The following is a 13,077-nucleotide window of genomic DNA, read 5'->3' on the forward strand; positions in this document are numbered from 1 at the left end:
AAAATTTTCAAAATTCGACGCGGGAACGACGTCCATACTTAACATTTGATACGCCTCATATAGCAGGGGTAACTTTACGCCAGAAAAAGCCGAACGTAAACGACGTAAAAAATTGCGTCGGGCGGACGTAGGTTTCTGAATCGGCGTAACTACCTAATTTGCATATTCCTCGCGTAAATATACGGAAGTGCCACCTAGCGGCCAGCGTAAATATGCAGCCTAAGATACGACGGTGTAAGACACTTACGCCGGTCGGATCTTAGGGAAATCTATGCGTAACTGATTCTATGAATCAGTCGCATAGATACGACGCCGCAACTCAGAGATACGACGGCGTATCTGGAGATACGCCGTCGTATCTCGTACCTGAATCTAGCCCTGTGTCTATTGTAAATGAATTAAAACAAGTCATGCTTCATGGCAATTTTCTAAATCAGAAATGTCATATATAATATTTTTTCTATATCCATAGCATTATGTTTTACCACTGACTACAGACTGCAGAAACCTGGTCTTAAAAGTTGTATAATATGTTTGATGCTTGGCAAAATGCACTTATATGATTCACAACATATGGTTATATACAAACTAATGGAAAGGCCTTTCACAATCCCCAGGAGTCCACAGCAAGGACTAGACAGGTCTTCACTCTACTAAATATTTAAGTGCCTAAGAACAAGTGTTGAAAACTGACTTCAGCTCCATAAAGAGCCTGAGTATTATTTTATAACCTCTTTGCCTTCTAGAACTTTGAAAAGAACCAACTTATTTGTCAAGGTTATCACTGACAAAGAATTATCAGCTTGCTATTTAATGATGTGCATAGATCTACCAATGAGAATATAGCTTTCATTAGTCTGACGCTCTCTGTTTGTTCAGTTTTATTGAGCTGTATACTACATTATAACAGTTTTGGGATTGCTTCCTGGTATGTGCCATCCTATTTCAATTACTACTAATGGGGTGTGTGACAGGAGTCACTTTGGGTGGGGGGCTTGTGGAACCCAGCTTACCCTGGAGAGCACTGGAAGTTCCTGGTCCAGCTCCCATGGCCCCTTCTATGTGTAAGTCACCCTGTGTCCATTCTGGGCACAGGGTGACTGAGAACTCCAGTTGGGTCTGCCTAACCCAACTCATCGTACAACCACACCGGACTCAGCGTTTCCTTTTTTACTTGTTTGTGCCTTTTCAATGGCTGCAAGCTTTCTTTCGGTGGTGGCATCCTTTAATAAAAGAGTTTGATGTTTGTCCTACACTGAAGTACGGCTGGTGACTGGGTGGGCTAAAGGGTCTTGGATAGTCCTAGTTCTGGACATAGGAAGCATTTTACGGCAGACATAGTCACAGGGCCGGACTGGGAATAAAATCCAGCCCCGGAAAAAAAATCATACCAGCCCCATAGCATTGTTATACCAGCCGAACAGCAAACTTCATTATTTTCTTGTTCATGAAAGGGAAAACCATACATTTTAAAGCAAGTGCTAAAAGTGGTCAAGCATCAGGGGGGACCCCAGGAACTCTAGGAACGTGTGGGGGACGGGACTCTGTTGACCAGAGACCACCTTCCACAGAAAGAATACACATTCAGGTTACTAATATTGGGGGAAACCTTTATATCAGAACCCCCCTTACATTGTTGTATTCACTCCCCCCTTACATCAGTGACCCCCCCCCCCTCAGACTGGCCTTGCGGAGCTGTCACTGACCTCCTCTCGGTTTCACCTTGCAGGGATCAGTCAGTCGGCTCCAGCTTGGTTTGGTGGCTCTGGTTTTATCCTATAATCTTCTCTCCACAGTCCACACGTCTGACTTCTCCCATGACCCCAATCCCAGCAGCACTCCCTCTCTTCACTCCTCTCCAGACTCCCTCAGAGACTGCAGGATTGATATAAGGCAAGAGATGGTTAGAGGTTGCGGACATGATACAAAAGATGGTCAGAGAATGCAGACATGGTACACGAGATGGTCAGAGAATGCAGACATGGTACACGAGATGGTCAGAGAATGCAGACATGGTACAAGAGATGGTGAGAGAATGCAGACATGGTACAAGAGATGGTGAGAGAATGCAGACATGGTACAAGAGATGGTGAGAGACTGCAGACATGGTACAAGAGATGGTCAGAGACTGCAGACATGGTACAAGAGATCAATGCAGCCTCACTGTGCCCATCAATGCAGCCTCACTGTGCCCAATGCCCATCAATGCAGCCTCATTGTGCCCATCAATGCAGCCTTACTGAGCATATGAATTCAGCCTTACTGAGCATATGAATGCAGCCTTACTGAGCGTATGAATGCAGCCTTACTGTCCATGAAAGCAGCCCAGCCTTACTGTCCATGAGAATGCAGCCCAGCCTTACTGTCCATGAAAGCAGCCCAGCCTTACTGTCCATGAAAGCAGCCCAGCCTTACTGTCCATGAATGCAGTCCAGCCTTACTGTCCATGAAAGCAGCCCAGCCTTACTGTCCATGAATGCAGCCCAGCCTTAGCCCAGGTTCACACTGGGCTGCGGGAGTGAAATCGTGCAAGTTCAGCTGAACTCGCACAATTTCACTCCCGCTGGCAGTCCCATATTCGGCCATGATTACAAAGACATCTGTGCAGGTTTCTGCACAGATGTAAATGTAAATCGCGGGTCGAAATCGCAAAAAGTAGTACAGAAACTACTTTTTGAAATCGGTGCAGCGCCGCAGATGCGGTGTCGCACCGATTAGGACGGTGTCATTGCCGGGAAATCGCAAGTAAAAACGCACCAGTGTGAACCAGGGCTTACTGTCCATGAAAGCAGCCCAACCTTATGTCCACGAATGCAGCCCAGCCTTTCTGTGCATGAATGCAGCCCAGGCTTACTGTCCATGTTAGAAGCCCAGCCTTACTGTCCATAATTGCAGCCCAGCCTTACTGTCCATGAAAGCAGCCCAGTCCAGCCTTACTGTCCTTGAAAGTAGCCCAGCCTTACTGTCTATGAAAGCAGCCCAGCCTTACTGTCCATGAAAGCAGCCCAGCCTTACTGTCCCTGAATGCAGCCCAGCCCAGCCCAGCCTTACTGTCCATGCATGCAGCCTTACTGAGCCCATCAATACATACTTGCCTGGATCACATATACATCTGGTATCTCCCGCACTGTGTGCGAGAGCTGGCTGGGTCTGTGTTTGGCTGTGCTGCCTGTAGGAATGTCCAGTCAGTGTTCCATGATCTATCTACTATCACACAAGCAGATCTAGAGGGGCGGGACCTTCCTAAAGGGAGCACAGCCGAACACAGATCCAGCTCTCACACACAGCGTGGGAGATGCCCGATGTATATGACACATAGGAGAGAGAGAGAGAGTGAGGGAAGGGAGCGCTGCATTCAGCCGCAGCTCAAAGCAGCCCCAGGACAGGCAGCCTACCGGGAATTATCCCGGTGGGCCAGTTCGGCCCTGCATAGTCCTGTTGAGGAAAAGGGTTTGTCACAACTGGTGGGAGTAGTGGGATGGGAGCAGGGCCGGCCTTTGCGTTGTGCGGGTTGTGCGATCGCACAAGGCGCCTTGGACAATACGGGCGCCGTGCGGCTGTCACATCTCGCCAGGGCACTTGAGGGAAGGGACTGTGAAAAAAAAACTTTGACAGATCACTCCCATCGCACGGGACCGCTGAGTTGAATGGGCGGGCCATCAGCTCTCCATAGAACATCGTATGCAGACTGCCTCCAAGCAGCAGCGTGAGTCTTCTCCCTGTCCCTGCTGCTCTGTGAGCTGGTTCCGCCCCCTCCACCTCTTACATTACTGCAAGTCAGTGCGATCTCCTCACATCCCTCATCTCTCGTCCCCGCCCCCCCCCTCACCCCCCTCACCTGTCCTCAGTCATGGCGGGGTCCGGCTGGAGATACATGCTTTTAAGCTGGAGCCAGAGAAGTTACTGCAAGCAAGTTCACCAAGAGGTCAGATGCAGGGGGGGGGGGGTGTATGTGGACTGTGGAGGGAGTTGGAGCATTCTAAAGTCCAGCCACTGGACACTGACATGGCTGGGGGGGGGGGCTTCTATACATTGAGGGGGGCTGAGATTTCCCTGGACTCCCCCCTGTACTGGGAACATCCCATATGTGAGGAAGTGACAGGAACCCAGCATGGGAAAGGGGGAGTCCTGGACATGCTGGGACTTGTAGTGACTGTGTGGCAATCCCTAATTCAGTGCCACAAGAGGTTCAGATGAATGTAGAAATAACATAAGGAACACCCATAACAGAGATCATTAGCACACTACTGGGTTATATTACAACTAAGAACACCAGTGCTGCACATAGATAAAAATGTGCAAACAAACCAGAATAAACTGATAAAAATAAAAAATTCCTTATATACAGATCAAATTCATCAATAAAGTTCAAGTGAATGTGCACATAACACATAAATACAATAAGACAACCTTAACCTACTGGATATTGCAACCAAAAGCACCAGTGCTGTAAACAATCTTGATGTGAGGCCCCGTACACACGACCGAGTTTCTCGGCAGAATTCAGCCAGAAACTCGGTCGGAGCTGGATTCTGCCGAGAAACTCGATCGTGTGTACACTTTTCAGCGAGGAACCTGTCGAGGAACTCGTCGGGCCGAAAAGAGAACATGTTCTCTATTTTCTCGTTGTTCAATGAGGAAAGTCGGCCCGCCGAGCTCCTCGGCGGCTTCCACACTGAACTCGCCGAGGAACTCGATGTGTTTGGCACGTCGAGTTCCTCGGTCGTGTGTACGGGGCCTGAGGTGTGAGGTGAGCTGTTAGTACATATGGAGTGATCACACCGTCATATATTCATTTCTATCACCGCTGGGATCTGTTTGATGTATTTATTTGCTTGGACACATTGATGTGGGGTGTGAAACACAAAAAAGGACACTTTATTGAGGAACTTTATCATCCTATGAAATATATTTGGTTTATCTATTTATTCACCATATTTGCACATATTTCGATGTTTTACAGCACTGGTACATTTGGTTGCAGTACCCAGCAGGGGCATCTTATTTGGATATTGCTACCGCATTAATGAACTTTATCTGCATGTGGAATTCTCTTGCTTTGTTTGCACACTTTTCTATATTTGCAGCACTGGTGCTTTTGGGTGCAATATCCAGTAGGGTACTATTGATTTTTATGTCTTATACTGTATATTTATTTGTTATTTGCCGCGTTGATCATCTATATAGAAAAAGGTATGTCCCGCTAGCATTTTTATAAAACAAACGTCGATTCTCATTCTACTAAATAGCCTAAATGCAATGATAATTTTTTTTTTTTTTAGGTGAACCTCCACTTTAAAGCGGGAGTTCACCCATTTGTAAAAAAAAAATTTTTCTCCCCTTAGCTTCCTGCTCGTTCGGTCTAGGGGAATCGGCTATTTTTATTAAAATATGAGCAGTACTTACCTGTTTTCGAGCTGCATCTTCTTCCGTCGCTTCCGGGTATGGGTCTTCGGGAGCGGGCGTTCCTTCTTGAGTGACAGCCTTCCGAGAGGCTTCCGACGGTCGCATCCATCGCGTCACTCGTAGCCGAAAGAAGCCGAACGTCGGTGCAGCTCTATACTGCGCCTGCGCACCGACGTTCGGCTTCTTTCGGAAAATCGTGACGCGATGGATGCGACCGTCGGAAGCCTCTCGGAAGACTGTCAATCAAGAAGGAACGCCCATTCCCGAAGCCCATACCCGGAAGCGACGGAGAGGATGCATCTCGTAAACGGGTAAGTACGGATCATATTTTAAAATAAATAGCCGATTCCCCTAGTAAAAACGAGCAGGAATCTAAGGGGGAAAAGTGCCCTCTAAGGGTGAACCCCCGCTTTAAGCAGCGCACATAGCAAAACATGGCCTATCATGAAAGGGGGGTAAATCTTCCAGAGGTCCAATTTTTTGCCCAGAGTTTATTTATACTTCAGGCAGTCTGTAATTGGCCTGTACTGGTACCATGTACCCTCGGCTATGTCTGCACCTCTGTCATATGGAAAACTCCTACAGAGGATCACTTCATGTTTGTGACACCCCAGGTTTATTGCCTGAAGTATAAATAAACTCTGGGCAAAAAAAATTCACGGTTTAACCACGTGACCTCTGGACATGACAGGCCATTTTTTGCGATGTGCACTGCATAACTTAACAACTGCGCGGTCATGCGACGCTGTACACAAATAGAATTTGTATTTTTTTTTCTCTGTGGTATTTGATCACCTCTGCGTTATTTTATTTTTTCCGTGTTTTTTTGTTTTTGTTTTAACAAAAGACCAAAAAAAAAAAAAAAAAAAAAATGTTTTACTTTCTGCTATATAACATATCCATTTTTTTAAACGTTTTTTCATAAATTTAGGCCAGGGGTCTCCAAGCTTTCTAAACAAAGGGCTGGTTTACTGTGCTTCAGGCTTCAGGAGGGCCAGACTGTGGCCATTTGGAGTACAAAATGTCCTGATGTCAGTGGGGAAAAAACCATGCTCCATCTTTGGTGTCAATGGGAAAAATTGTGCCCCATAATTGGTGTCAATGGGAGTAATGGTTGCCCCATAATCGGTGTTTTCAGGAGAAATTGTGTCACATCATTGGAGTCATTGGGAGAAATTGTGCCCCATTATCGGTGTCATTGGATGAATTGTGCCCCATCATTGGTGGCAGTAGGAGGAATTGTACCCAAGGGCCAGAATAAAAGCAAGCAAAGGGCCACATCTGGCCCCCTGGCCGCAGTTTGGAGACCTCTGATTTAGGTCAATGTTGTTGGTACAAAATATCCTAATAAGTGTCTACAAACTATAGGATATATTTATGGATTTTTTTTTTCTAGTAATGGCGGAGATCAGGGACTTATAGCAGGGCTGCGATATTGTGACTGACAATCTGATACTTTGTGGGAACCAGTGACACTAATACAGTGATCACTGTACTAATGACACTGGCTGACAAGGGGTTAATCATCTAGGGCAGGGGTCTCCAAACTTATTAAACGAAGGGCCAGTTTACTGTCCTTCAGACTTTAGGGGGCCGGGCTGTGGCCACTGGAAATAGCAAAAATGTTCCGGTATCAGGCGTAAACAGGAGTAAACAATGCCACGTTTTTTAGTGTCAGTAAGAGGAGGAATTGTGCCCCTTTGTTGGTGTTATTAGAAGGAAATTGTGCCCCATTGTTGGTGTCATTAGGAGGAATTGTGCCCTTTTGTTGGTGTCATTAGGAGGAATTGTGCCCCATTGTTGGTGTCATTAGGAGGAATTGTGCCCCATTGTTGGTGTCATTAGGAGGAATTGTGCCCTTTTGTTGGTGTTATTAGAAGGAAATTGTGCCCCATTGTTGGTGTCATTAGGAGGAATTGTGCCCCATTGTTGGTGTCATTAGGAGGAATTGTGCCCCATTGTTGGTGTCATTAGGAGGAATTGTGCCCCATTGTTGGTGTCATTAGGAGGAATTGTGCCCCATTGTTGGTGTCATTAGGAGGAATTGTGCCCCATTGTTGGTGTCATTAGGAGAAATTGTGCCCCATTGTTGGTGTCATTAGGAGGAATTGTGCCCCATTGTTGGTGTCATTAGGAGAAATTGTGCCCCATTGTTGGTGTCATTAGGAGGAATTGTGCCCCATTGGCGTCATTAGGAGGAATTGTGGCCCATTTTTTATGTCAGAAGATGAAATATTGCCCCAAGGGCCAGATAAAAGCAAGAAAAGGGTCACATCTGGCCCCTGGGCTGCAGTTTGGAGACCCCCTAATCTAGGGCAATTAAAGGCTTAACTGTTATTTGAGCGTTATTGAGGCATTATTCAAGCGAAGCCTCATCTGCAATCCCAATGTGCTGGTAAAGCACCGCTAAGACCCTAACGTTTTAGGACGTTTTTGCAGTGCCTCAGTGTAAAAGGGTAAGGCGTTTTTACAGCGCTTTCAATTCATTTCAATAGAGAGTGGCGTTTTTGGAGCGTCTTTTTTTCAGCGCCCAAAAGCTGCTCCAAAGATGCTGTTTACAGGACTCAGTGTGAAAGGTCCATTGAGACACACTTAAATTGTTTGTTTTTTTCTCTTTGTGTATGTTTAGGTGACCAGGGGGTGACGATGGGGGGGGGGGCGCCACAAGATTAGCTCGCACAGGGCGCCTGAACACCTAAGGCCGGCCCTGGATGGGAGCGCTCGAAATGACTGACAAAAGTCTGCACACCAGGAGCACTGAGGCCCTAGAGTATCACCATTGGACAGCAAGCAGTCTCTAAGAAAGAGACAGAATCGTAGACTGATAAGGTTGAGCAGGTATGCAATTTGTTCATATATTAGCCAATTAAAAACATTTTTCTTTTCCTGCTGCTACCTATGGCTATGATACAACACATTTTTGCTTCCTATGTGGCTGAAAACTTTTTTTGTTGGTTTGTTTGTTTGTTTCAGGCAATGAATGGAAAACAAGGTATGAGACACAAATTGAACTAAACAGACAACTAGAACGTCAAATTCATATGCTACAAGAAAAATCAGAACACATCCGAGGCAATCCAACAGGTATGTTCCCTGAATGGAAATTATTATTATTATTATTATACAGGATTTATATAGCGCCAACAGTTTGCGTAGCGCTTTACATCAGGGAAGACAGTACAGTCACAATACAATCAATACAGGAGGGATCAGAGGGCCCTGCTCGTTAGAGCTTACAATCTAGAAGGGAGGGTCAAGTGGAACAAAGGGTAGTTAGCTGTTGGGGATGATCAGATGGACTCAAATGAAAATACAGTTATGTGTGGGAAGGGTAGGCTTCTCTGAAGAGAAGGGTTTTCAGGGATCCTCTAAAAGCTGATAGAGAAGGAGATAGATGGATAGATTGGGGTAAGGAGTAGGAGTAGGAGGAATAGAGTAGTTGTGGTGATGAGGCCCCTATCAGAAGAGATTGTAGAATGATACATCCTGGAGGTACAATGACATTCTGCTGTACTGTATATTGTGCTGCGATAAAATGCATCATGTCTTTGTTTTATCAGAGCACGCTGCAGTGCAGCTATGGAATGCATTGCAATGTGAATGGGACACACGGGAAAAAATTGTTTTCTGGGCGTCCTTGTGGTGACAGGCTTTCTACAATGCAGTAAAATGCCTGTGACCGCTCAATGTGTAGATTCACCCTGAGGCCTCGTACACACGACCGAACATGTCTGCTGAAACTGGTCCGCGGACCAGTTTCCGCAGACATGTCCGACCGTGTGTACGGCCTAGCGGACAGGTTTCCAGGCCTAGCGGACAGGTTTCCAGCGGACAAAAGTTTCTTAGCATGCTTAGAAACTTGTCCGGTGGAAACCTGTCCGTCGGACATGTACGATGGTTAGTACGACTCATCGGACATGTCCGCTGGTTATGACGTATAACCAGCGGCCTGAAATTCCGCGCATGCGTCGAATTGATTCGACGCATGCGTGGAAGCATTGAACTTCCGTGTTAGGCCCTGTACACACGAGCTGATCTGTCCGATGAAAACGGTCCGCGGACCGCTTTCATCGGACATGTCCGCTAGCAGATTTTGGTCTGATGGTTGTACACACCATCAAACCAAAATCCCCGCGGACAGAGAACGCGGTGACGTATACGACACTGACGTTCTCTGACGCGGAAGTTCAATGCTTCCGCGCATGCGTCGAATCACTTCGACATCATGCGCGGGTTCTCGGGCGAGCGGACATGTCCGATGAGTCATACTGACCATCGGACATGTCCGGCGGACATGGTTCCAGCGGACATGTTTCTTAGCATGCTAAGAAACATTTGTCCGCTGGAAACCTGTCCGATCCGCCGGAAAATTGTCCGGTCGGCCGTACAGACGACCGAACATGTCCGTGGTGTGTACACACATCAGACCAAAAGATCCCAGCAGACATGTCCGATGAAAACGGTCCGCGGACCGTTTTCATCGGACATGTCTGCTCGTGTGTACAGGGCCTGACAGTAATGTACATAATCTACCATGCCGTGCTCTGAAGTTCCAGGAGTGTTTGTAGATTTTATTCATACTCTGTCCTAACAGTAATGATCTTTATTAAAATATGTGACTGTGGTCTCTAAACTGTGGCCCCGGGGCTAATTACGGCCCTTTGCATACCTTTATCCAGCCCTTGGGACACTATTCCTCCGACTGATACGAGTCACTATCCCTTCTACTCCTATGGGGTATTAATTCCTGCACTGGACACCAACAGTGGGGCACTATTCATCCCACTAATACCAGTGATGGGGCACTATTCATCCCACTAATGCCAGTGATGGAGCACTATTCCTCCCACTAATACCAATGATGGGGCACTATTCCTCCCACTAATACCAGTGATGGGGCACTATTCCTCCCACTAATACCAGTGATGGGGCACTATTCCTCCCACTAATACCAGTGATGGGGCACTATTCCTCCCACTAATACCAGTGATGGGACACTATTCCTCCCATTAATACCAGTGATGGGACACTATTTCTCCCATTAATACCAGTGATTAGGGATGAGCTTCGCGTTCGATACGGTCGTTCGATCGTTCGACGAAATTCGAACAAAACGGGTCGTTCGCGCCAAATTCGAGTGACGCAAAACGGCCCATAATTCACTGCGGCGATGCGTGCTGATGATTGGTCAATCACAAGGCGCAAAAAACGAGGAACAATAATTGGCCAAAGCCAGGCTGGCTTTGGCCAATTATGGCTCAGGGGGTTTAGTACACGCCCCACACTATAAAAGGCAGCCTGCAAGGCGGCCTCGTGTAGTGTGTTCCGGCTTTGTTACAGAGAAGATTAGTCAGACAGTTAGAGAGAGAGAGGTAGATAGAGACACAGTGTCTTTTCTACCAGATAGATAGATATATAGATAGATAGATAGATAGATAGATAGATAGATAGATAGATAGATAGATAGATAGATAGATAGATAGATAGATAGAGCAGGAAGGCTAGTCAGTAGAGTTAAATTTACAGTTTGTAGAGAATATATTCACATCCTTAGGAGTTGTAAATATATTCATAAACTGTATAGCTTAGCTAGATCTGCTATTAGTATTTGTCAGGCAGGAGATTGTGCTTGATGCAGTGCTCTAACGTGTTGTATTGCCTGCATTAGGGTTTAGCTTAAACATAGTACCTAAACATAGTACTCCGTGTTAGTGGACGTGTGCTATTTAATTGCACATACACGCATTACCTGTTACTGCATGTGTGCTATTTATTTGCACAGAAATGCAGTCGCTGTTAATGCAAGTGGGCTATTGAATTGCACAGAAACGCAGTCGCTCTTACTGCGCGTGTGCTGTTTAATAGCACCTGAACGCAGTTGGTGTCACTGCGCGTGTGCTGTTTAATAGCACCTGAACGCAGTTGGTGTCACTGCGCGTGTGCTGTTTAATAGCACCTGAACGCAGTTGGTGTCACTGCGCGTGTGCTGTTTAATAGCATCTAATGCATTTGCTGTAACTGTGCGTGTGCTGTTTAATAGCACCTGAACGCAGTTGGTGTCACTGCACGTTTGCTGTTTAATAGCACCTAAACGCAGTTGGTGTCACTGCACGTTTGCTGTTTAATAGCACCTAAACGCAGTTGATGTGACTGCACGTTTGCTGTTTAATAGCACCTAAACGCAGTCGCTCTTACTGCGCATGTGCTGTTTAATAGCAACTAAACGCATTTGCTGTAACTGCGCGTGTGCTGTTTACTAGCAACTAAACGCATTTGCTGTCACATGTCACAGAGGTGGCAGGCTGGGCTAAGTGATGGCAGGATATTGGGAGGTGGGATGACAGGGTGCTGGGAGTGAGGATTGCTGGGAGCAGGAATGGCAGGGTGCTGAGAGTGAGGATTGCTGGGAGCAGGAATGGCAGGGTGCTGGAAGTGAGGATTGCTGGGAGCAGGAATGGCAGGGTGCTGGAAGTGAGGATTGCTGGGAGCAGGATGGCAGGGTGCTGGAAGTGAGGATTGCTGGGAGCAGGAATGGCAGGGTGCTGGAAGTGAGGATTGCTGGGAGTAGGATGGCAGGGTGCTGGAAGTGAGGATTGCTGGGAGCAGGAATGGCAGGGTGCTGGAAGTGAGGATTGGTGGGAGCAGGAATGGCAGGGTGCTGGAAGTGAGGATTGCTGGGAGCAGGAATGGCAGGGTGCTGGAAGTGAGGATTGCTGGGAGCAGGAATGGCAGGGTGCTGGAAGTGAGGATTGCTGGGAGCAGGAATGGCAGGGTGCTGGAAGTGAGGATTGCTGGGAGCAGGAATGGCAGGGTGCTGGAAGTGAGGATTGCTGGGAGCAGGAATGGCAGGGTGCTGGAAGTGAGGATTGCTGGGAGCAGGGATGGCAGGGTGCTGGAAGTGAGGATTGCTGGGAGCAGGAATGGCAGGGTGCTGGAAGTGAGGATTGCTGGGAGCAGGAATGGGAGGGTGCTGAAGTGAGGATTGCTGGGAGCAGGAATGGCAGGGTGCTGGAAGTGAGGATTGCTGGGAGCAGGAATGGCAGGGTGCTGGAAGTGAGGATTGCTGGGAGCAGGAATGGCAGGGTGCTGGAAGTAAGGATTGCTGGGAGCAGGATGGCAGGGTGCTGGAAGTGAGGATTGCTGAGAGCAGGAATGGCAGGGTGCTGGAAGTGAGGATTGCAGGAGAAGTTTGGTTTGTGGAGAAAGCAACAACTTTGAAGGTATTTTTATTTTGTTTTTGAGCAGCCATTAAAAAGGTCAGGGCAAGCACAAAGGGGGTGGCATCAGGGGAGGAGCCAAGGGGGTGGCAAAATAAGGTTTCACCTAGGGTGTCAAAAATCCTTGCACCAGCCCTGAACACGTGCCACTACTATAGACACCCAGCAGGTGTGATATTTAAAGGATCATTAAAATCGCTGCTCCAGAAAAAACATCAGTTTTTAAAACTTTTTTTTCCATTGATACATGTTCCCTGGGGCAAGACCCGGGTTCTGAAAGACGTTTTCCAACATTAAATTGAATATTGGTCTTTAAAATGATCGTTTTTGAATTCGAACGTTCGAGTCCCATAGACTTCAATGGGGTTCTAAATGTTCGCGCGAACCCGCGGTCTGTTCGAACGTTCTGGTGCGAACCGAACCCGGGTATGTTCGGCTCATCCCTACCAGTGAT

The 13,077-nt window shown here is 47.2% G+C and overlaps 1 protein-coding gene across 1 annotated transcript in view; it reads left to right on the forward strand.

Moving 5' to 3' along the window:
• Nucleotides 1-13,077, forward strand: part of LOC120929150 (coiled-coil domain-containing protein 169-like) — a 76,419-nt gene that overhangs the window by 20,937 nt on the left and 42,405 nt on the right. Inside the window, exon 3 of the mRNA XM_040340399.1 lies at nucleotides 8,380-8,490. Coding sequence (XP_040196333.1) covers nucleotides 8,380-8,490 — 111 coding nt within the window. The remainder of the gene's footprint in view (nucleotides 1-8,379; nucleotides 8,491-13,077) is intronic.

Source organism: Rana temporaria, chromosome 2, assembly GCF_905171775.1.
Source record: "Rana temporaria chromosome 2, aRanTem1.1, whole genome shotgun sequence".
Taxonomy (NCBI): Eukaryota; Metazoa; Chordata; class Amphibia; order Anura; family Ranidae; genus Rana; species Rana temporaria.